This window comes from Gorilla gorilla, chromosome 4 (genome assembly GCF_029281585.2).
Source record: "Gorilla gorilla gorilla isolate KB3781 chromosome 4, NHGRI_mGorGor1-v2.1_pri, whole genome shotgun sequence".
Lineage (NCBI taxonomy): Eukaryota > Metazoa > Chordata > Mammalia > Primates > Hominidae > Gorilla > Gorilla gorilla.
The window spans coordinates 10,518,220-10,540,704 of NC_073228.2; the positions used below are offsets into that span (position 1 = coordinate 10,518,220).

The 22,485-nt window shown below is 62.2% G+C and overlaps 1 protein-coding gene across 7 annotated transcripts in view; it reads right to left on the bottom strand.

Annotated features, from left to right (window-relative positions):
• BAHCC1 (BAH domain and coiled-coil containing 1) overlaps positions 1 to 22,485 on the bottom strand; it is a 76,061-nt gene that overhangs the window by 36,366 nt on the left and 17,210 nt on the right. For all 7 annotated transcript variants that reach the window (XM_063705999.1, XM_063706001.1, XM_063706002.1 and 4 more), the window contains exon 3: positions 2,934 to 3,113. In XM_063705999.1, the coding sequence (XP_063562069.1) occupies positions 2,934 to 3,113 (180 nt within the window). The remainder of the gene's footprint in view (positions 1 to 2,933; positions 3,114 to 22,485) is intronic.

Consider the following 22,485-nt stretch of genomic DNA (forward strand, 5'->3'; position numbering starts at 1 on the left):
GGGGAGAGAGGAGGCCCCGCTTGGCATGGGGGGTTCCTGGGGCTACCCCAACCTGGGTTCCTGCTGGCCTGCCCCACCCTGGCCTACCTACCCTCAACGAAAGCCCTGGGCTGGGGAGGGGGTGGCAAGCTGGCTTGGCCGGGCACCTGCCTCCTGCCCATCCTGGGCCACTAGAAGGAAACGTGGGCAAGGCCGACCGCCCAGGCAGCCCGCTGTGCCTGCTAGGCCCCACTCTCCGGCCGAGTCGCGTGCCCCCCACCCACCTCGCTCCCCTTCCCCCATGAACACACACGGCAGAGAAACAGGCCCGGCGCACGGGGAGCCAGCTGGCACCCTGTCAAACTAGCAGCCAGGCATGCTGCCCGGGCAGCCAGCCAGCCTCTCACCCTGGCCCGCCCGCCCTGGCCTCTGCCGCTCAGCTCACAGCGCGGCAGCTCCATGTGGTCTGTCGGGGAGCACGGCTGCGTGGCAGGGAACCCCCGCAGGGAGGGGAGGGGATCCCGGGGGGTGAGACAACTGAACTGAAGGCAGAGCAGGGGACAGCAAGCTGGAGCACGGGCCTCGCAGGTGTGTGGCCTTGGAGGCTCTGCCATCCTCAGGGGGCACCCACACCCATCCTCAGCCCCGGGTGGGCCTTGCATTCTGGGGCCCAGGTGGGCGGCTCAGAGGCCACGCCCTGCACCCCCTTGTCCTGCCTCCACCCGTGCTGGTCCACCCAGCCCACTGTCCCGCACACATGCCCGCCCCCACCTGACACGGACAGCGGGAGATGCATCTTGCCCAGCCAGGGTGCCAGGGGTCCAGCAGGGTGGACAGCTGAACCTCCTCGGTGTGACACAGCCAGGGCCACCGTGGGCACTGTCCTCTCCTCCGGCTCAGGCCACCCCCGCCTGGAGGAGCTACTTCCCTGGGACGCAGACAGAAGGGGCTCAGAGGCCCAGACGCCAGGGGCTCACGTTGACACTTGTGGCAGGACATTGGCCTCCCACCCAGCCAGGGGGACTCCCAAGGGCTCGGGAGCAGATGGAACCCACCGATGCTGGGCCCCATGTGAGGGGCTGAGAAGTGGTGGGGGTCCCCGGGGTGGGATGTGGGCAGCTCCGCCCAGGCAGCCGTTGGCACAAGGGGAAGTGAGTGTCTAGAGGCCGTTGTGGGTGCTGTCTGCCTGTGGGCCACCACACACCCACCCTCTGAGCAGCCCCCAGAGGGGCGGGACGGGGGCTCCAAGGCAGGTGGTGCTACCCACAAACGGCCCTCCTTGCTGCTGGGGTCCCCCAGGGTGGGCGGAGGGAGCGGGGTAGGAGCTCGGTCCCCCAGGGTGGGTGGAGGGAGTGGGGTAGGAGCTCTCTCCTGGTGCAGAGAGCATTGGGGATGGGCTGGTGCCACTTCTGGGCCCTGACTAGGGGCCACCACTGCCAGGAGGGGAAACCAAGTCAGTGGTCCTAGGTGGATCTGTGCACCTGTGGCTGGGCCAGGAACAGGCAGCGGCCGTTACGTCTGTTGTGGGGGGTTCACCACGGCTGCCGCAGGCCTCCCCTTCCTGCTCCCCCCGTGCCAGGCCACCCTCCTCCCTCCCACAGACATCCTGGGAGCCAGATGCTGTGGCTGGCCGGGGCGTTTGCCCACAGACACAAAAGGCTGAGGCGGGGTGGGGCGTATGAGCCAGGAAGGCAGGGCCCCCACAGCCAGCCCCGGAGCCACGGTCAGCCTGGTCTCCCCTCCAGGAGGCCGCTAGTAGTGCAGGGGTGGGAGGAAGGGGCAGGGGAGTCTGGGCAGGGGAGTCTGGACCGAGGACCCCATGCTGCCCACCGCGTCCCAAGGTAGCGGCCTCCCCTGCACCCAGGAAGAGGCCACTCCTTATCGCCTGCCCAACATGTGCGCCCTGAGCCGAAAGCCCAGATTATTTCAGCAACTGTCCCTCACTCGTCACCTGTTCTGTTTGGAAAACAGCCCCTTTCTTGTTGCACAAAGAGAGGTTTCTCTGCTTCCAGCAGTGCCGGGTGCTAATCTCCCTGCCTGGAACGGGGCGGTGGCGTGGTGTGTGGGTCCGTGGCGCTCTGTAAACACGACGCCCGCCGCTCAGCAGTCATTGAGTTACGGCAGTGCTGGGTGCCAGGAGCGGAGAGCCCTGTGTGCCCACTGCCAACTGCAATTACCTCTCTGCGTGCCAGCCGCGGGGGGCGGGGGGAGCTTAACCCTTCCCACGCTGTAGGGTTGGGGTGGCTGAGGGAATACCAGCAACTGTGGGCCCAAGGACATGGGGGCCCAGGGCCGCCTCCTAGGCTGCAGGGCAAGGGGTCTGAGCAAGCACGGGGATCCGGGCAGGGGTGCCCTGTCAGGGAAAGGCCAGGGGGGCCTCCAGGAGTCTCCTGCTGGCCAAGCAGCCTGAGAGTAGCCAATATTCGTGAGGCACCTACTGTGTGCCCAGGGCTGTGTTCCACGGGGAGGCAGGTGGCCTGGGAGGAACTCTTTGTCCTGGGACAGGCCCCTGGGTGGCAGCCTGTGTGCGCTGACAGCTCTCCCTGCCCCGGCCCCCCCCTCCAGCTGGCACATTTGGAGCCCGCCTCCTAGCGTCTGGGGAGGTGGGGCACGGCCACTGTGAGGGTGAGCCCAGCCCGGCCGGCCCAGCTGTGCTCCACATTTTCTCAGCTCCCCAGAGCCCCTCCTGGCCCCCCTGTTTCCCCTTGCTGCCCATCTGGAGCACACATCTGGCCAGGACCACTGCCGAACAGGCCGCCCTTGTTTCCAACCAATCACCACTTCCCCCGGGGCTTCCTCGGCAGGGAGGCAGCCCCACCCGAGCCTGCTTGTCACCGTCCACCGGCCAGGTTCCCACGGCCACGATGGGAGCCCCTCACCTGCCCCTGGCCCGGGCACCAGGGTCAGTCTCTTGGCCACCAGGGCGTCGCTGGGAGCCCAGTCCGCCAACTTACCTTCGTGGGAGTGGGAGAACCAGATCTGGGAGGTGGCGGGGTGGGAGCCACGGTAGGCCTGCTCAGGGGGGGAGGAGCTGGGGCCGCTGGGGTGCGTGGAGGCTGCCGAGCCCAGGCTGCTGGTGAGGAAACTGCCCATGAACGAGGAGGCCGGAGAACTTCCCATCAGGCGGCTGCTGGCTGTGGACACAGGGCAAGAGTGAGTCTGGGGGCAGCTCCCAGGGTGTGGCCTCAGGCAGGGCAGGGGCAACACCACAGCCCTTCTCCACAGGGGACTCTCAGGCCCCAATCTCCCCCGGAGCCTTTGACTTTCGATATCCAAGAAACCGATGATGGGAAAGGCTACCCACATAGGCCTTTGACTGCCACACTCAGAGTCCTGAGCCTTTTGGTGCCCCAGGTGTCCTGGTACTGACACCCTCCTGCTGTTGCAAACCCAAGAACATCATCTTTGTCACAACCACATCACCACCACCACCACCACGAGCCACATCACCCACCACTATCACCCCCAACCACATCACTCACCACTATCACCCCCAACCACATCACCCACCACTATCACCCCCAACCACATCACCCACCACTATCACCACCAACCACATCATCACCAACCACATCACCACCAACCACATCACCCACCACTATCATCACCAACCACATCACCCACCACTATCACCACCAACCACATCACCCACCACTATCATCACCAACCACATCACCCACCACTATCACCACCAACCACATCACCCACCACTATCATCACCAACCACATCACCCACCACTATCACCCCCAACCACATCACCCACCACTATCACCACCAACCACATCACCACCAACCACATCACCACCAACCACATCACCACCAACCACATCACCACCAACCACATCATCCACCACTATCACCCCCAACCACATCACGCACCACTATCACCCCCAACCACATCACCAACCACATCAGCCACCACTATCACCCCCAACCACATAACCACTATCACCCCCAACCACATTACCCCCAACCACATCACCCACCACTATCACCCCCAACCACATCATCACCAACCACATCACCACCAACCACATCACCACCAACCACATCACCCACCACTATCATCACCAACCACATCACCCATCACTATCACCACCAACCACATCACCCACCACTATCATCACCAACCACATCACCCACCACTATCACCACCAACCACATCACCCACCACTATCACCCCCAACCACATCACCCACCACTATCACCACCAACCACATCATCACCAACCACATCACCACCAACCACATCACCACCAACCACATCATCCACCACTATCACCCCCAACCACATCACCAACCACATCACCCACCACTATCACCCCCAACCACATAACCACTATCACCCCCAACCACATTACCCCCAACCATATCACCCACCACTATCACCCCCAACCACATCACCCACCACTATCACCAACCACATCATCACCACTATCACCCCCAACCACATCACCCACCACTATCACCCCCAACCACATCACCCACCACTATCACCACCAACCACATCACCCACCACTATCACCATCAACCACATCATCACCAACCACATCACCACCAACCACATCATCACCAACCACATCACCACCAACCACATCACCACCAACCACATCACCCACCACTATCACCACCAACCACATCATCACCAACCACATCACCACCAACCACATCACCAGCAACCACATCACCCACCACTATCACCCCCAACCACATCACCCACCACTATCACCCCCAACCACATCACCCACCACTATCACCACCAACCACATCACCCACCACTATCACCACCAACCACATCATCACCAACCACATCACCCACCACTATCACCCCCAACCACATCACCCACCACTATCACCCCCAACCACATCACCCACCACTATCACCACCAACCACATCATCACCAACCACATCACCACCAACCACATCATCACCAACCACATCACCACCAACCACATCACCCACCACTATCACCCCCAACCACATCACCCACCACTATCACCCCCAACCACATCACCCACCACTATCACCCCCAACCACATCACCCACCACTATCACCACCAACCACATCATCACCAACCACATCACCACCAACCACATCACCACCAACCACATCACCCACCACTATCATCACCAACCACATCACCCATCACTATCACCACCAACCACATCACCCACCACTATCATCACCAACCACATCACCCACCACTATCACCACCAACCACATCACCCACCACTATCACCCCCAACCACATCACCCACCACTATCACCACCAACCACATCATCACCAACCACATCACCACCAACCACATCACCACCAACCACATCATCCACCACTATCACCCCCAACCACATCACCAACCACATCACCCACCACTATCACCCCCAACCACATAACCACTATCACCCCCAACCACATTACCCCCAACCACATCACCCACCACTATCACCCCCAACCACATCACCCACCACTATCACCAACCACATCATCACCACTATCACCCCCAACCACATCACCCACCACTATCACCCCCAACCACATCACCCACCACTATCACCACCAACCACATCACCCACCACTATCACCATCAACCACATCATCACCAACCACATCACCACCAACCACATCATCACCAACCACATCACCACCAACCACATCACCACCAACCACATCACCCACCACTATCACCACCAACCACATCATCACCAACCACATCACCACCAACCACATCACCACCAACCACATCACCCACCACTATCACCCCCAACCACATCACCCACCACTATCACCCCCAACCACATCACCCACCACTATCACCACCAACCACATCACCCACCACTATCACCACCAACCACATCATCACCAACCACATCACCCACCACTATCACCCCCAACCACATCACCCACCACTATCACCCCCAACCACATCACCCACCACTATCACCACCAACCACATCATCACCAACCACATCACCACCAACCACATCATCACCAACCACATCACCACCAACCACATCACCCACCACTATCACCCCCAACCACATCACCCACCACTATCACCCCCAACCACATCACCCACCACTATCACCCCCAACCACATCACCCACCACTATCACCACCAACCACATCACCCACCACTATCACCACCAACCACATCACCCACCACTATCACCACCAACCACATCATCACCAACCACATCACCCACCACTATCACCCCCAACCACATCACCAACCACATCACCCACCACTATCACCCCCAACCACATAACCACTATCACCCCCAACCACATTACCCCCAACCACATCACCCACCACTATCACCCCCAACCACATCACCCACCACTATCACCAACCACATCATCACCACTATCACCCCCAACCACATCACCCACCACTATCACCCCCAACCACATCACCCACCACTATCACCACCAACCACATCACCCACCACTATCACCATCAACCACATCATCACCAACCACATCACCACCAACCACATCATCACCAACCACATCACCACCAACCACATCACCACCAACCACATCACCCACCACTATCACCACCAACCACATCATCACCAACCACATCACCACCAACCACATCACCACCAACCACATCACCCACCACTATCACCCCCAACCACATCACCCACCACTATCACCACCAACCACATCACCCACCACTATCACCACCAACCACATCACCCACCACTATCACCACCAACCACATCATCACCAACCACATCACCCACCACTATCACCCCCAACCACATCACCCACCACTATCACCACCAACCACATCATCACCAACCACATCACCACCAACCACATCATCACCAACCACATCACCACCAACCACATCACCCACCACTATCACCCCCAACCACATCACCCACCACTATCACCCCCAACCACATCACCCACCACTATCACCCCCAACCACATCACCCACCACTATCACCACCAACCACATCACCCACCACTATCACCACCAACCACATCACCCACCACTATCACCACCAACCACATCATCACCAACCACATCACCCACCACTATCACCACCAACCACATCACCCCCAACCACATCACCCACCACTGTCACCCCCAACCACATCACCCACCACTATCACCCCCAACCAGATCATCACCAACCACATCACCCACCACTATCACCACCAACCACATCACCACCCACCACTATCACCACCAACCACATCACCCACCACTATCACCACCAACCACATCACCACCAACCACATCACCCACCATCACCACCAACCACATCACCACCAACCACATCACCACCAACCACATCACCCACCACTATCACCCCCAACCACATCACCCGCCACTATCACCCCCAACCACATCACCCACCACTATCACCACCAACCACAACACCCACCACTATCACCCCCAACCACATCATCACCAACCACATCACCACCAACCACATCACACCAACCACATCACCCACCACTATCACCCCCAACCACATCACCACCAACCACATCACCCACCAACCACATCACACCAACCACATCACCCACCATCACCCCCAACCACATCACCCACCACTATCACCCCCAACCACAACACCCACCACTATCACCCCCAACCACATCATCACCAACCACATCACCCACCACTATCACCACCAACCACATCACACCAACCACATCACCACCAACCACATCACCCACCACTATCACCACCAACCACATCACACCAACCACATCACACCAACCACATCACCACCAACCACATTACTACCACATCACCTACCACCATCATCATCACCACCAACCACATCACCTGTCACCAACCACATCATCATCACCAACCACATCACCCAGCACTATCACCACAAACCACATCACCCACCACCACCAACCACATCAACACCACCCCAACCACATCACCATCACCACCACCACACAACACCAACCACATTATCATCACCAACCACATCACCTCCACCACCATGCCCCCAACCACATCACCACTACCATTACCACCAACCACATCATCCACCACCATTACCAACCACATTCAACACCACCACCACCACCACCATCACCAACCACAACAACCATATCACCATCAATAACCAATCACCATCAATAACCACATCACTCGCCACCACCACCATCACTGTCACCACCACTACCACCCAGGTAGGTGCTGGGTACCATGCCAAATCAACTTTCAGGGTCTGTGGATGGGCCTCCTCTTCACAGGGAGAGCACCCTGACTCTCCCAGCCCACAGCTGTGGGCAGCTCCAAGGCCTCTCACACACTGGCGAACTTGCCAAAAAGGTCAAGGTGATACATGAGGCACCAGGGTCAGCGGGGCCCCAGCCACAGGCCCTGTGTCAGCTCCACGGGCCCCACAGTCTCGGCCGCTCCAGGCAGCACTGGGAGGAGCTGTTCTCTCTCCTGAGTGGGGTCTTCATCCCTCTACCCAGGCCCAATAAACTGACTTGTCAGACAGGAGTGCCCCAGTCTCAGGTGAGCAGAGGGAGAAACTGAGCCAGGGGGAAGACCGAGGGCGGGGGACAGAGGAAGGAAGGGTGGCGCTGAGGACGGATCTGCTTCTAAAATCCCTTCAGGATTCCTGGGGCTGGGCCCCGACTGGGCTGGCACAGAGCGGCGGACGGCGCTCACCTCTGGGTCAGGTGGAGGCCGCGAGAGGCTCCTTCCTGGGCACCGCCAGGATACCCCGCACTTCTCCTGGCAGCCTGAGTGTGGGAAATGGTGAGCCCCCAGGGCCCCAGGCCCCGCCCAGCCCAGCTCTCCCGGACCATCGGCCCGCCTGCATGCTTGCCTATGGCCCCTCAGCTGTGCCCCCCTCTGCCCAAGTCCAGTGGCCAACGCCAGCCCGAGGGAGCCTCCCAGAGTTGCCCTATCGGCTCCTGCACACGGAGGACACAGCACACACACATTTCTGCACACGGTGGCCCTGCTGCTCCGTGGGTGGTCTGAGGCTGTCACTGAGCGGCCCCCACTCCAGCCAGGCACCCTGGCACCTTGTCGTCTCCATCCCACGGGCAGCAAGCCTGGCCTGGGACCATTCCAGGAACCCGGGGCGGGGGGCCTGCCCCCTCGGGAAAGAGGGGTATGAGGCTGAGCGTGGGGATAGTGGGGTCTGCGGGGGCCCAGCCCGAGGTGAGTCAGGACAGCCATTCCCCTGCCCGGGAGGCAGGGGGAATTTGTGAATTTCTGATGCCTCATCCAGCCTGGCTTGGCCCTGGGAACTTCCCAGACATGAGGTGACTCAGCAGAGGCGGCGGGGCAAGGGGGGCGGCGGGGGCTGCCCTGCAGGGCCCTGGCAGGCTCCTGCTGTGCTGAGCCAGTTCCCAGCCCAGGGCCCCCAAGGCCCCTTCCCCTCTCGTGTGCGAACGCAGCCACGTGGACTCAAGGGGCCTCTCCCGGTCATGGCAGCAGAGGTGGGGTCTGTGAGTGCTGGTGGGGGACGTGGGCTGTGAGCTGGCCTCTGCGGCTGGTGGGCGGGTGGAGAGGAAGAGCCGGCCCAAGGGACTGTGGAGCAGGGCCAGGCCCAGGCCCAGGGCAGGGGGCGAAGGTGCCCGAGAGCCAGGGGCTTCCCGGCCCACAAGGCTGGGACTGCCATGGGCCGGGGCCAGACCACAGGCCCGGCGGCCAGGGAGGGGACTCTGGGTTGGGAAGGGAAGTGCTGGCTTCCCCTGCTTGGGGACACTGGGGCATGCCTGTGGGGTGAGTGTCGGCTCCCCTCGGAGTTGGAAGCTTGCCGCCGCCTCGCCCAGGCCCGCCTCGAGTCCCCGAGGCCTTCCCACCCCCACACCCTCCTGGGGAAGTCCCTCCCGCCTTTTCCTCCTCGGGATGGTGGGAAGCAACTAAGTCCAAAAGTTGGGTCTGGAGAAGGGATTTCTCCAGGATCCTGGCCTGAGAACCCTGTACCTTGAGCTCTCCCACACCACATCAGGCGGGAGCAGGACACACCCCGGTGTCCCACGGGGCCCTCAGTGGGCAACCAGCCTGTCTCCGGACTTGGGGGACCCTGCTGTGCTGCCTTATCTGAGCCCACTGAGGAAGGGTCTCCGGCCCCACAGTCTGGGGAATGAGAGGGAAGGGGATGGGGGCTCTAGCCTGGCCCCTCCCTGCACCTGACCAGCCTCACCAAGCTGGGGGTCCCAAAGTGCTGTCTGTACCCAGAGTCAGGCAGGGCTGCTGATCTGGGGATCTCTTTCACTTCTTTTTCCCTTTCATTCTGGAAACGGGCCACCTGGATTGCTGTCTCCTTGTCATACAAACATCATGTCTTTGTATTTTCACCATAATAAGCTCAGGTAATAGAGCACAAGAGAGACCAGACACGGTGGCTCACATCTGTAATCCCAGCACTTTGGGAGGCCAAGGTGGTGGATCACTTGAGGTGAGGAGTTCAAGACCGCCCTGGCCAACAAGGTGAAACCCTGTCTCTACTAAAAATACAGAAATTATCCGGGCATGGTGGTGCGCGCCTGTAATCCCAGCTATTTGGGAGGCTGAGGCGGGAGAATTGCTTGAATCTGGGAGGCAGGGGTTGCAGTGAGCAGAGCTTGTTCCACTGCCCTCCCGCCTGGATGACAAAGTGGGACTCCGCCTCCAAGAAAAAAAAAAAATCACGAGAGGAAGCGGAGTCACCCGAGACCCCGGCCCTGAGGCCCTCGCATGAGCTTTCTGGGACCACTTCTGGGCACAGCTGCAAATACCCTTCTCCAGTATCACACGGGGTCGCATGCTACACTCCAGTTCCGTGCCCAGGCATCCTGCGTACTGAGCCTACCATGAGAGACCCTACAATCCCCCCCAAGGGACTGGGGTGGCCTCTTGCTTCTGGAAATCCTGGCTCTGGTGGCAGCTGCTGCCAGGGCGTCTCACTGGCTGCTCAGCAGGCCAGCACCTCGGAGACGGGACCAGGCAGGGGAAGAGCCTCTGCCCGGCATCCCCCTTGCCCCGTGAGCACGGGCCCTGCACACGGCTGGGGGCTCTCAGATGCTTACTCTAAAGGCGTGGATTTCTCCCCCACTGTCCTGGCCTTGGCTTGAAACTTGGAAGCAGATTCTGCAGGCCCTGCCAGGTGGTCACTACTGTGGTGACCCCTGCGAGTGTGGGGGACGGGACTGCCGGCCACCTGAGGCCCTCCCTATCCCACTCAGCTCCCGAGGAGCCTGGGAAACCCCAGGACAGAGCATCACGCCTCTACTGTCACCCCTGCCTCCCGGTGTTTGGGGATGGCACCGTGACTGGCCAGCAGAGCCATGGGCAGACCAGGCTGCCACCTCCCCAGCGCCCCCCGCCGACCAGTGGCCAACCCCAGACAGAGCCTGTGCCTCAGCTGCCTGGGAGCCGAGTGTAGCCTGGGCTCCGGCCAGGGCCAGACCGCGTGGGCCAAGGCCAGCCGGGAACAAAGTCCCTGTCTACCAAGTGCTGCGGTTACCAGCCCAGGCAGAGGCAGCTGGGGGCCAGGGAGGGGGTCTTGACCTAGACCTCCTCAGACCAAGTGCCCCATCCTGGCACTGCCTGCAGTGGCACCTCCCCTACCTGGGGCTTCAGACTCATGTGACGTAGTGCCACCATGCTCCCAAGGTCGGTCGTGGGCCCGCCATGGGGCTGGTAAGAGATGGAGCATGACCGAGTCTAAGTTGCTGGTCCAGGCCCACAGCCCCAAGTGCTCCGCTGGGGGCTGAACACGGCCTGTCCCCACCCGCGTGCATGGTCAGGGCACCCTGGCCCCACACAGAGCCTGCCTGGGGCGACTCTGCCAGGCTTCCCATCAGCTCTCATCACAGGATGCAGCATGAGTTTAGGATGTTCCTGGGGAAGGGACAGTAAGCGGGATGCGGTGTCAGCGGGGCCACCGAGGAGTGCACACTGGCCTCCAGTCGGCTGCCCCCACTGCCCAGCCGGCCCAGGCCGGGTTTGCAGCTCTAGATCCAGACCGGGCTCTGGCCCCAGCTCCAGGGCCACCTCAGCTCTGCCCAAGATGCTGTAGAGGCCTGGCTTGGGCGCCCGGCTAGCTGAGGAAATGGTTTCGGGAGACAGCACCACCAGGAGGGCTATGGCCACCCCCAGGTGGCTCAGGTCCTCGGGCACAGCCCCATCCCTGGGAGGCCAGTCTGACCTGGAGCCCAAGGTCCAGCCAACTAGACCAGGAGGCAGGCTGTGCCTGGACCTGCTGTCCCAGGGTGGCCCAGCAGCGGGAGGACTGGGCAACAGCTGCACAACAGCTGGGCTGGAGTCTCGGTGCCCAGTGAGCCTGGCCCCGGCCCAGGGGTGCTGTGTGGGGAGGCCGGCACACAGTAGGTGAGAGCTAGCCACATGGGCTTACAGCAGAGGTGGCCCTAAGTGGCCAGGACAGCCGATGGGAGCTAGCCTGCCTCCTGCCAACCTGTCTGCCAGGCTCCTTGCCATGGATGGCTAAGAAGGGCAACACATGCTGGGCAGCCTGAGGGGTACAGAGCATGCTGGGACCCTGGAGCCCAGGACTCCCCGGAGAGCCACTCCCTCTGTAAGGGTCGGTCCAGCAGCCCGTGCCAGCAGCCCCCATCCAGCAGAGGGTGGGCCTGGGCAATCAGATGGCCAGGTGCCCACTGTGCCCCACCCCACTCTCCTGCCAGGCTGACCCTGCTCCGCCCTGTGGCACCAGACTGAAGGCAGACGGAACAAGAGGACGGCAGGGCCCGGGAGCCGGGAGAGGCGGGCGCGGAGCCGGCAGAGCGAGCATTTGTTTTGAGTTAAGTGAGCCGCCGAGACAGCATCCTCCTTTTCTGGAAACTGTGAAATGGGTTGTAAAAAAAAAAAAAAAAAAAGCCTCGCTGAGATGGCGGCAGCTCCAGAGAAGCAGCGAGGCCCTTCCCAGGCTCCCGGCTCCCGCTGCTTCCGGAAGCCCAGCTGCCGGGCTGCTGGCATGGGCCTCCCCGGCTCCGAGTCTGGCGGCTGCACCCACCGCCTGCGTCAGCTCCCACCCCCGACCCACACCCACTCAGGCTCCCCTCTTCCCTCGGCACTGGCTTCCGCTCCACACCTTCCCCGCCCCCCACAGGGCCCGCCCAGGCGGGGGACACCAGGAGTGGCTGGGAATGGAGTGATGGGCGGTCCCAAGCACCCTTCCCACGAGCCAGGCTCCCAAGGGAGCTGTGCAGGACGGGAGGGGAAGCAGGAAGGAGGAGCAGCCCCCCTGCTGGCCCTGCCCCACATTCCTCATTCCGGGAAAGTGGGGGGAGGAAGCCGCCCTGCACAGGTTCCTGCGTGGATGCAGAGGGGAGGTGCAGCCTGCTTGGAGGCAGGGGTGTAGCATCTGACCATTTGGCTGCCCAGAAAGAGGAACGAGGGACGGGGTGGGGAGACCAGGCCCTGCCTGGGGTGAGAGGCCACTCTGGGACCGCCGCCCGCACCAGGAGACCAGAAGCTGCTGTGGCAGGGGCTACAGACCCAGCCACATGCCACCCCAGTGTGCAGATGTGGCTGGGAGACAGGCAGGTGCATGCTGGGTGTGCAGGTGTTTGCAGGCTCAACCCCCAGATACAACCCAGTGATGCTTCCCCCACCCTGGCTGCAATCACTAGCGGTCCAGACTCGAGATGTGGGGTGCACCTCATACTTGCGCACACTCACACTTGCACACACTCACACTTGCACAGAGGCAGGGGAGGGACTGTGTGTGAGACTCACGGGGTGTGTCTGTGCAAACCTGTCTCTGGGCGTGTGCACGTGACTATGGGTGTGCACACAAGGTCTGACTGTGCTCACATGTCTGGGATGAGTGGCTACACACACACACACACACACACACACTTACATCTGTGGGTGTGCGCACCTTGGCAGACTCTGTTCTCGGGCATGGGAGCCACACAGCTGGGCAAGTCCTCAAAGATGACTCAGGCCTCCACCAGACTTATCCACTTACTGACCTGAACCTTGGCAAGGGCTCTTGGCCTCCGCTGTGCAAAAGGTGGCATTGAAGGGGCACCGGGATGAACAGCTGCCCTGGGTCGGGGCATGTCCCAGCCCACTGGTGGTAGAGGGGGGCCTCAGATCTCCATCAAGTTGCAGCTCCAGCCCCCCAGCCCACTGCTGCATGGGAACCAGCCCCTGACCCGGCACAGCTGCTCAGTTCTGAGCTGCGTCTCCTGGGGCAGTGAGACCCCAGACCCTAAAGTGGCCCTTGGGAGTCCTGTAGATTCTGGGGGGCAGCCAACAGGTCACGTGGCCAGGCCCAGCTCCCCTCTGTGGTGGAGAAGCAGGACCCAATGTTTCTCGGGCTGTCCTGGAACCCTCTCCAATCTGAAGCCCTCTCCAGGGCCCGCAAACTGTCCAGATTCGGGGCGGCGCTCTGTCCCGACGGCACACCTGCTGCCACCAGATGTCCATCTGTCCAGCACTGCTCCCTCCACACCTGGTGGACACAGGGCCCGCCCTGCTTACTGTTGCCTCTTCTGCCCCCACAGCCTGGAAGTGTCTGAGGGTGCCTTGGCCCCCTGGGGCCACCAAATCTCCCCACCACCCGTGGCTCCACGAAGGCGGCTGGACAAGTGGAGACTGAGGCGGGCACAGGGAGAAAGGAGTAACAGAGAAAAACGGGGCGCGAAAGGATGGGAAGCAGTGTGGGGGCAGCAAGGGAGGGGCTGCAGGGAAGGCCAAGAGCATGCAGCCATGAGCTCAGCCCAGGACCTGCAGCAGCCTGTGGGAGGGGCGCCCGCCCAGGAACAGGAGCACGTCACCCGGGAAGCCCCTTGGCTGGCTCAGGAGAACCTTCCAGAAGCCTGTGCTGGCCCAGAGGCAGCGTCTCTCAGGCCTTAATAGGAAAACTCTGTGGTTGCTGTGTACCCAACCCAATCAGCGTGGAAACGGCCGGGAGGTGATGATGACAGGATGGGCTCAGCCACCGACAGCCCAGAACTAATAAAAGAAAAGGAAAATCGGATATAAGTCTGGTTCTTATTAAAAGGGTAAATTTAGCCTTTTGGCTAGGGCGGGGGGCGGGGTGGCCGACGCTCCCCATGGGGTCCCTCCTCGGTCTCCCTCCCCTGAGAGCTCTGTGCCGAGTGACTCAGAGCAGCCATGGTGGGGGCTGAGGGCGGGGCACAGGCAGGCTCCCTCTCTGCTTCTCCAGTTCTTCACACCTTCTCCCATGTCTCTCACCCGCTCTCCTGGGCAGGCGGGTGGCCAGGACCTCCCCTTGCCCCTAAGACACTCTGGAGGGCTTTGGGGCGGCCAGCCAGGGGCGTGGGAAGGCAACCAGGGTGGTCAGCGCCACTCCCTCGGCGCCGCCCCCCGCAGCTGGATGAGTCTCCTTGCCCCAAACTGAACGCTTCCCATCCCACCATCTTGAGACAGCCAGCTGCGGGGAGACGGACACCCCGGTGAAGACGTCAGGGGCACACGCACGCACACCCCAGCCCAGGAATCCACCTTGGCCCCCGGGTCCCTGCAGAGCAAGGGAGGCCACGTGGACACCCACCTGCCCTCCTACACTCCGGCCTCTCAACCGGGGCCCCCACCCCCTGCCCTGACCCTGGACGTGTCCAGTCTAGCTGTGGACATGCAGGGGACAACACGGCAACGGATGGGGGTGCAAGGCCTCCCTGGGCACAGCAGCCACAGGATGAGCCCCAACAGAGCCAGGCTGTAGGGAGACTCTAGTGCTCTTGGCCCTGTGTCCACATAGCCATGTGGCCCTGCTGGCCAGCCTCTCCCATCCTCCAAGTGGACCAGCCACAGGCTGTGAGCATGCTCCTAACTCCTGCCACCTGGCCCACACAGGCGACGTCAATGACACAGGCTCCGTGCCAGAGCAGCTGAAGAAAGGTGGGCGGAGGCAGGTGCAGGCTCGGGATGGCCAGGGGGGCAGGCTCTCACCCTCCTGTGTGCTCACCCATCCTTGTGGACACGTACATGTGCATACACCATCCTCATGGACACACACGCACATGTACATACGCGCATACACCACCATCCTCATGGACACACGCACACACACGCGCATACACCCATCATCACGGACACACACACACGCACATACACCCACCCTCATGTACACACAAACACTTGCACACACACCCATCCTCATGGACACACACACGCGCACACACACACATCCTCATGGACACACACACATGCACACATTGTTTCCCAGCCTGGCCTGCCTGGAGGTGTGAGGCCCATGGTCTCCCTGGCAGGGTGGGGCGCTCTGCCCACAGCCAGCCTGGGCCGTCCTTGATGGTTCTGTGGGTAGTTGCAGCCCCCAGAGCTGGGGTCCCTGCACCCAGGCGAGAGAAACTACGGTCTGTGTCAGTCAGCTTAAGCAGGGCTGGGGGGTAGGTCAGGGAGCAGGGACAGCTTTGCACGCTGTGATCACCACATCCAGCATGGAGGTGGCTATGTTGGCCAGGAGAGCTCCACCTGCCACCGAGGGGACTCAGGTCACTCCTGCCCCTGGTGCTGAGAAGGACCAGGTGCCAAGAGCCCGACTCCCAAAATGAGGTTGGCTCAGGCTGTAGTATCCCAGGAAGGGGCTGGGGCCAGCACAGGTCACTGCAGGCTGAAAGGGCAGGGACTGGCCCCCACTAAAGTGCCATTTTCTGTTATTTCCCAGCCAACTGCTTTTGGTACAGCTGGCTCCAACCACATGGGGCCTCGCATTCGCGTTACCCTTCCAGGGGGACGTATGCCCCCTGCCAAACTCTGTTTCTCAAGGCTTGGTTCACACCCAGCCACCTTCGAAAAGCCCAGCCTGCCCTCCTTCACAATGAAGGTCCCCCTTGGAACTCCCCTCCAGGCAGCACCCTGCTGCGACCCCAAGGGGCTGAGCACACCTGTCCCCTGCTGTGTGGCACCGAGCCAGGCATGGGCAAACCCAGGGTCCAGGAAGATGGGTCGAGGAGAGGAAGGAACCAGGAAGCTGCCAGTGGACGGATCTCAGAGGGTGGGGGTCGCACGGCCAGGGGCCCTCCTCCAGCTCCCTGCGCAGCATCTGATGGCCCTGGAAGAAGGGCCAGGGCGGGAAGGGCAGAGGTCCAGTGGGAACCAGGGGGCAAACGTGCAGAGTGCACAGCTGCTGGCGAGGACAGTACGCCGGGGCGGGTAACAGCTGCTGGTGAGGATAATACACCGTGGCGGGTAATGGCCAGTCGGGTGGGGACGCGACAGGCCGGGGTGGGAGACGGAGACCACACCGGGATCCAGGGAACACATGGGACTTCTCCGCGCGGTGTGGCAGTGACCAGGGGAGTGGGCACGGCTGGGCCCAGGGGGTGCCTGCCGCCTCCGCCCCCAGCCTCACCCCGTCCCGGGGCCTTGGGGTTGGGGACACGTGGTGAGGCTGTGACGAGCCCCGGGGAACCTCGGTCCCTCCTGCCCCCGACGGCCACACCAGGCCCTCCCGATGGCCAGCGCTCCTGCCGCACGGACCCACGCCCTCACGACACACACGTTCATCTTATTCATCTCAGTTTTCACCTCAGCCTTCTGAGGTAAAAACTCGGCGTTCCTAGGAACTCTGCAGGGGAGCGGGCGAGGCGGGTGGCTCAGGCAGGGACCTCTGGGATGGGGTAGATGGGGCTGGCCGAGGGGGTTTGGGGCCCGGACGGGAGGTCCGAGGAAGAAAAGGCCCTGGTGAGGTCCGGCAGCTCCTGGTGCCCTCAGCACCCAACCCCGCAGCCCGAGCTCCGCTTCTGTGGGGTCCGGGCCGTGATGCTGGCCGCCTACATGCCCTGCCGGCCTCACGGACCACTGGGAGAACCAGCGCCGTCCTGAGCCTCTGCTGCCCAGACAAGACCTGCCCCAGAGGCCAGGGTGCCAGGCATTGGCCCTCGCTCAAGGAGGTGCCCCCACACCGTTGCCCCTGCCCCAGGACAGGTCCTGCCTTGGGAGGAGCCGCTCTGCTGCCAAGGGGGACATCGAGGGGGCCACAGCTGGTCCTGGGCAGGTGGCTTGGGGTGCTGTGCGGGGGCTCCTCGGCACGGGTCAGGGCCCAGAAGGCACCCTCACAGCTTCAGAGGAGAGTCTAGAGACACGCTCACACCACATGGATCCAGCAGGCCAGGTCCAGAGCCAGGTCCCCATCCCAAGGGCACCCAGGTGGGCTGCCAGCGTCAGCTCAAGGTGGGCTGGGGGAGCCCCCGGGGTGGCTGACGCACCTGCGGACCCCACCCAGGCAGGCAGCTGATGCAGAAACGGAAGGAGAAAGCGCTGCCTAGACCAGAGGACACAGCCGCCCCAGCACCCCATAGTGAGCCCTGCGCCCCATCCAGAGAAGGACACCTTAACCCGGCTGGTACATGAACAGTTGCTGAGTGCCCATGAAAGGCCAGGGTCACGCACCCGCGCCGTGAGCCCAGCCTGGAGTCCAGGGAAGCCACAGGTGGTCCGAGCGGCCTGCCTCCCGCATGGGCCCTGGGACCTTGCTGCAGCCCCCCGCGGCCTTGTGGCTGTTTCGGGGTCTGCTCACTCCACCAAGGCAGGACGTCTGGGAACGGACCTCCCACAGGTGCTGAGACGATACTGCACCTGTGTGGACAGCACTGCCCCGGCTAGGGTGGGGACGGTCCACGGGTATCCAGGGGCCCGCTGCGGCGGAGGGGACAGCCCAGAGTGGAGGCGGTGGTGTGGTGTGGAGGGAAGACAGAAGGGGGAGGAAGAGTGGTGAGGGACGAACAGGGCCAGCCTCGCCTCAGATGTCCAGGACCAGGCTGGCACGGGGGTACAGAGGCTGAGAGGGAGCGAGGCTTCCAGTGAGCCTGGGGCTTACACTTGGCCAAGTCACATGGAAGGAGGCCGAGGGCATGGGGCAGAGGAGAGGCACAAACCCCCGAGGGCAGGTCTCCCCCAGCCAGCATCCAGAGCCCGGGGAGGGCATGGTCAGCACAGGGGAGGCAGCCACAGCCACGGGTGGGGTCCCGATGGCCCACTCTGGGGTTGGGGAGGGTATGACTGCTGTGGGGGACCTCAGAGAAGGCCCTGATAACCCTGGACCCTGGTGTTCACCTTTGTGTAATCGGCCCTTGGTGTGGGGGGGACCTGGACTCGTTTCTAGAAAGAGGATGTGGAGGAAGTGACACCCACCCACTGCCCCCGCAAGGTGAGGCCGCACCCGCACCGAGCTTCCGTCCTGCGCTCTCTCACTCTCTCCTTCCAGCCAGCAGCCAGCAACACTCCCACACCCACGACAGCCGGAGGGCGGCCTCTGGAGGGGACTCCCCACAGCTGGGTCTGGATATGTCCGAGGCCCCAGCCAACACCTGGCCCTGAGTCAGATTCCCGACTCACAGAAGCTGTGAAATAATCAATGTTCGCTGTTTTAAGCTACCCAGTTGTGAGATAATGTGGGAGAGAGCCCCAGCTACCCATGCAGGGAAGAGACAGAGCCACAGGGTGGGGCGGGGGGCGCGGACGGGGAAAGAGCCCCCGGGAAGGTACGGGAAGGGCCAGGAGGGAGAGTCGGTGAGTCCAGACAGACCTGCCTCGTGCACGAGTCAGCAACGCAGGCTGAAGCGTGGTGGCTGCTCCCTGCCCTGGCCGACGGGCCCCAAGGGGTCTCTGACCCCCAGCCGCCTCCCACCTGAGGCCCTCCAGACTTAGACACTTTGGATTTCTGCTAAGTATTTACCATCAAACTCTCAACTTGTTAGAAGGATGGCATGGCCTCACATACACTTTTTGAATTTTCTTTGATTTTATCTGTATTTACACACACTAAGGGCTTTTTAAGAGTTAGCCCAAAAATGCATTACAATTTAATTTAATTTTGGTATTCAATTAAAATAAATTAAAAGTTTATTTTTAGGATACCCAAAGGGATATGAAAACTCTCAGAGAGGGGACTGGCTTCCAGGAAAACTGCCCACAAGGCGACCTGCTGGCCTGGAGTGACCAGGGCCCACGGCAGGGCCGGCCGGATGGGGTAGCTGTCCCAATACGGAGATCCGGAGGATCCTGGGGGACCACAGAGCTGGGCTCTTTCCTGCCACTCCACAGCCAGCTCACCGGCCGGGGACGGGGGACCTGCCATCAGGCCTCCCGGGGGTCACCAGCTGAAGCCAGAAACCAGGAGGCCACGGGGCCCTGGTCCTGCCCTAATCGTGGCCACACTTGGGTCCCTGTGCACCTGTGTGTCTCGCTGAATGCAAATGCTTCCTGTGGCGAAGCTACCCTCGGATGCAGGGATATGATGGTGAGCGCTGAGCTGGAGGGAAGAGTGACCAGGGTGTGGAGGGGCAGGGGCCGGGGCGGTGAGGGGCTTGTCGGGAACGACCTTGCTGAGGCGTGCAGGTGTGGGTAGAGGCAAAGGCCCAGAGACCCAGGGAGGCTGGGTTGGGGCCCCCAGAGCTCAAGGACTATGCTGAGGCCTCCCTGGCAGGGTGGGCTGGGCAGAGTGGAAGGGGAGCTGCCCGGAGGGCCTCAGGTCTGGGATGCCCCAAACCTACACCCTGGACCACCCCACACCCTCTTCGGGTGGCCAGCAGCTCACCCGTCTTCGTGGGTGCTGGGTAGAGAGGCCTGTCAGGAAGGAAGGAAGGAAGGAAGGAAGGAAGGAAGGAAGGAAGGAAGGAAGGAAGGAAGGAAGGCAGGCAGGCAGGCAGGCAGGCAGGCAGGCAGGCAGGCAGGCGGGGTGGGGCTGGCTGACAACCTCAAGGACCCTGTTCCCCCCCAACCCCACCCTCTCTGATCAATTTGAATGCAGTGGAGGATGGAGCCAGCAGTGCTCCCACCCACAGGGCACCGGTGCCTCCCGTCTCCCCAGCCTCACTCTCAGGGGCCTGGGCTGACTGCAGGTCCAGCTCCTGCTGCCTGTCTGGGGTCAGGGTTTGGGAGCTGCCGAGAAGGGGAGCTGCTCAACTGGGGGTGGCGAGTCCTCCTGGGGCCCCACTGGGCATGCCCAGGTGGCGCAGACCCTCGGCCTCAGCCTGGGGCAGAGACAGGACACAGGCACCTGCAGGCACGTGATGAATGGGCTCACGCAGAGGACGGCTGCAGGACTGAGAACAAGGGAGCGTGACCCCAGAGAGAGGGACCCCTCAGGCCCAAGGGGAGGCGCACGGGGCCCCAGGCCTTCACACAGACATATGGAGAACAAAGACCCAGGTGTGGCTCCGAAGCCCTCCTTCCATGGGAGGGACCTAGAGAGGTCTGAGACCCGCCCCCGGGGAGCAGAGTGTTTGATGAGCGGCCATCCCCACCCCTGGACTCCGGGGAAGCATAGCCTGCTTCATTGTCCCCCAACCCCAGGCAGAGAGCCCCCACCCCCGCCCCGAGACTGGGGGGATACGGGGACATCTTTGCTCTTCCAGCTCTGTGGTCCCATCCCACATGATCTGCTGGTGTCTCCCCTGGGCCAGTCCCCCTCTGCCACTGGGAAGCTCTCTGAAGTCCCAGAGCCCAGTAGACCCGGAAGGCCACGAAGGCCCCCCAGCACCCGGGCCCCACCTGGGGGTCCAGAGCGTCTGCACTGCCCGTGGTGCCAGGACCCGTGGTGCCTCGACCCATGGTGCCTCAGAGCAGGTCCACATCTGCCCATCCCAGTTACATCCAACGCCCCAGGACACGCTGGAGGGTAGGCGTCCACCTTCACACTAAGCCCATGCCAGCCCCTGCACAGGTAGGGGTAAGTGGGGCAACTGGACCCCCGTGCCAGGGCACAGGAGCCAAGGGCCCAGGTTTCCTAGTTCTATGGCCAGACTAAGGCCTCAAGGCCACAGAATCCCTCAACGGACACAGAGGAGAGGGCCTGGGCTTGAGGCATGAGGTGGGCCCTCAGGAGTCTCGCTGCCTGCTGCCCAGGGGGGAGGCCCCACCAAGGGTCCCAGGCACAGCCGCCTCCTCCCCAGGCCTCTGAGTCTCGCCAGGGAAGGGGCGTGTACAGGCCGTGTGCCTCTGGCAGCTCGTGCAGGCTCCTAGGACCCCCACAGGTGACATGGACGGCCACAGTGCTCCCGGGAGGGCACCAGGGCCACAACTGCATCCCCCAGTCCCACTCGACCCTCCAGCAGGGCAGGGCCACTGCCCATTTTAGAGGTGGGAGGCCTAGACTCAGGGAGGGAAGAGGAGGGGCCACCGACCCCCATCTTAGGCCGGGGCAGCTGCAGCCAAGGTGGCTTGGCAGGGCCCCATCACGCATGCTCCCCTCAGCTCGGGCAGGCGCTGAGGCCAGGAGCTCTCCCGGGCCTGAAGACTGGAAGGCAAAACCCACAATGTGAAGGGCCTGAGGCAGCGCTGTTGCCTGGTGACATGAGTCCTAGGGCCATGGTCTCCCCCTCGCTGGCACAGCCCAGCCTGCTGGGGAGGTGCTTGCAGGGCCGGCCTGTGGATGGAGACGTCGCAGAGGGTGAGGCAGCTGATTCGCACCCGGCCTTCTCCCTGGGCCCGATTTCCCTCTGATCAGTGGGAAGGGGAGCAGGCCCATGGGTGGGGAGAGGCAGCCCTCCCCAGGTGTCCCTCCTCACCCACTAGTGCTCTATGACCCAGATGAAGCCACTGGCTCTTGC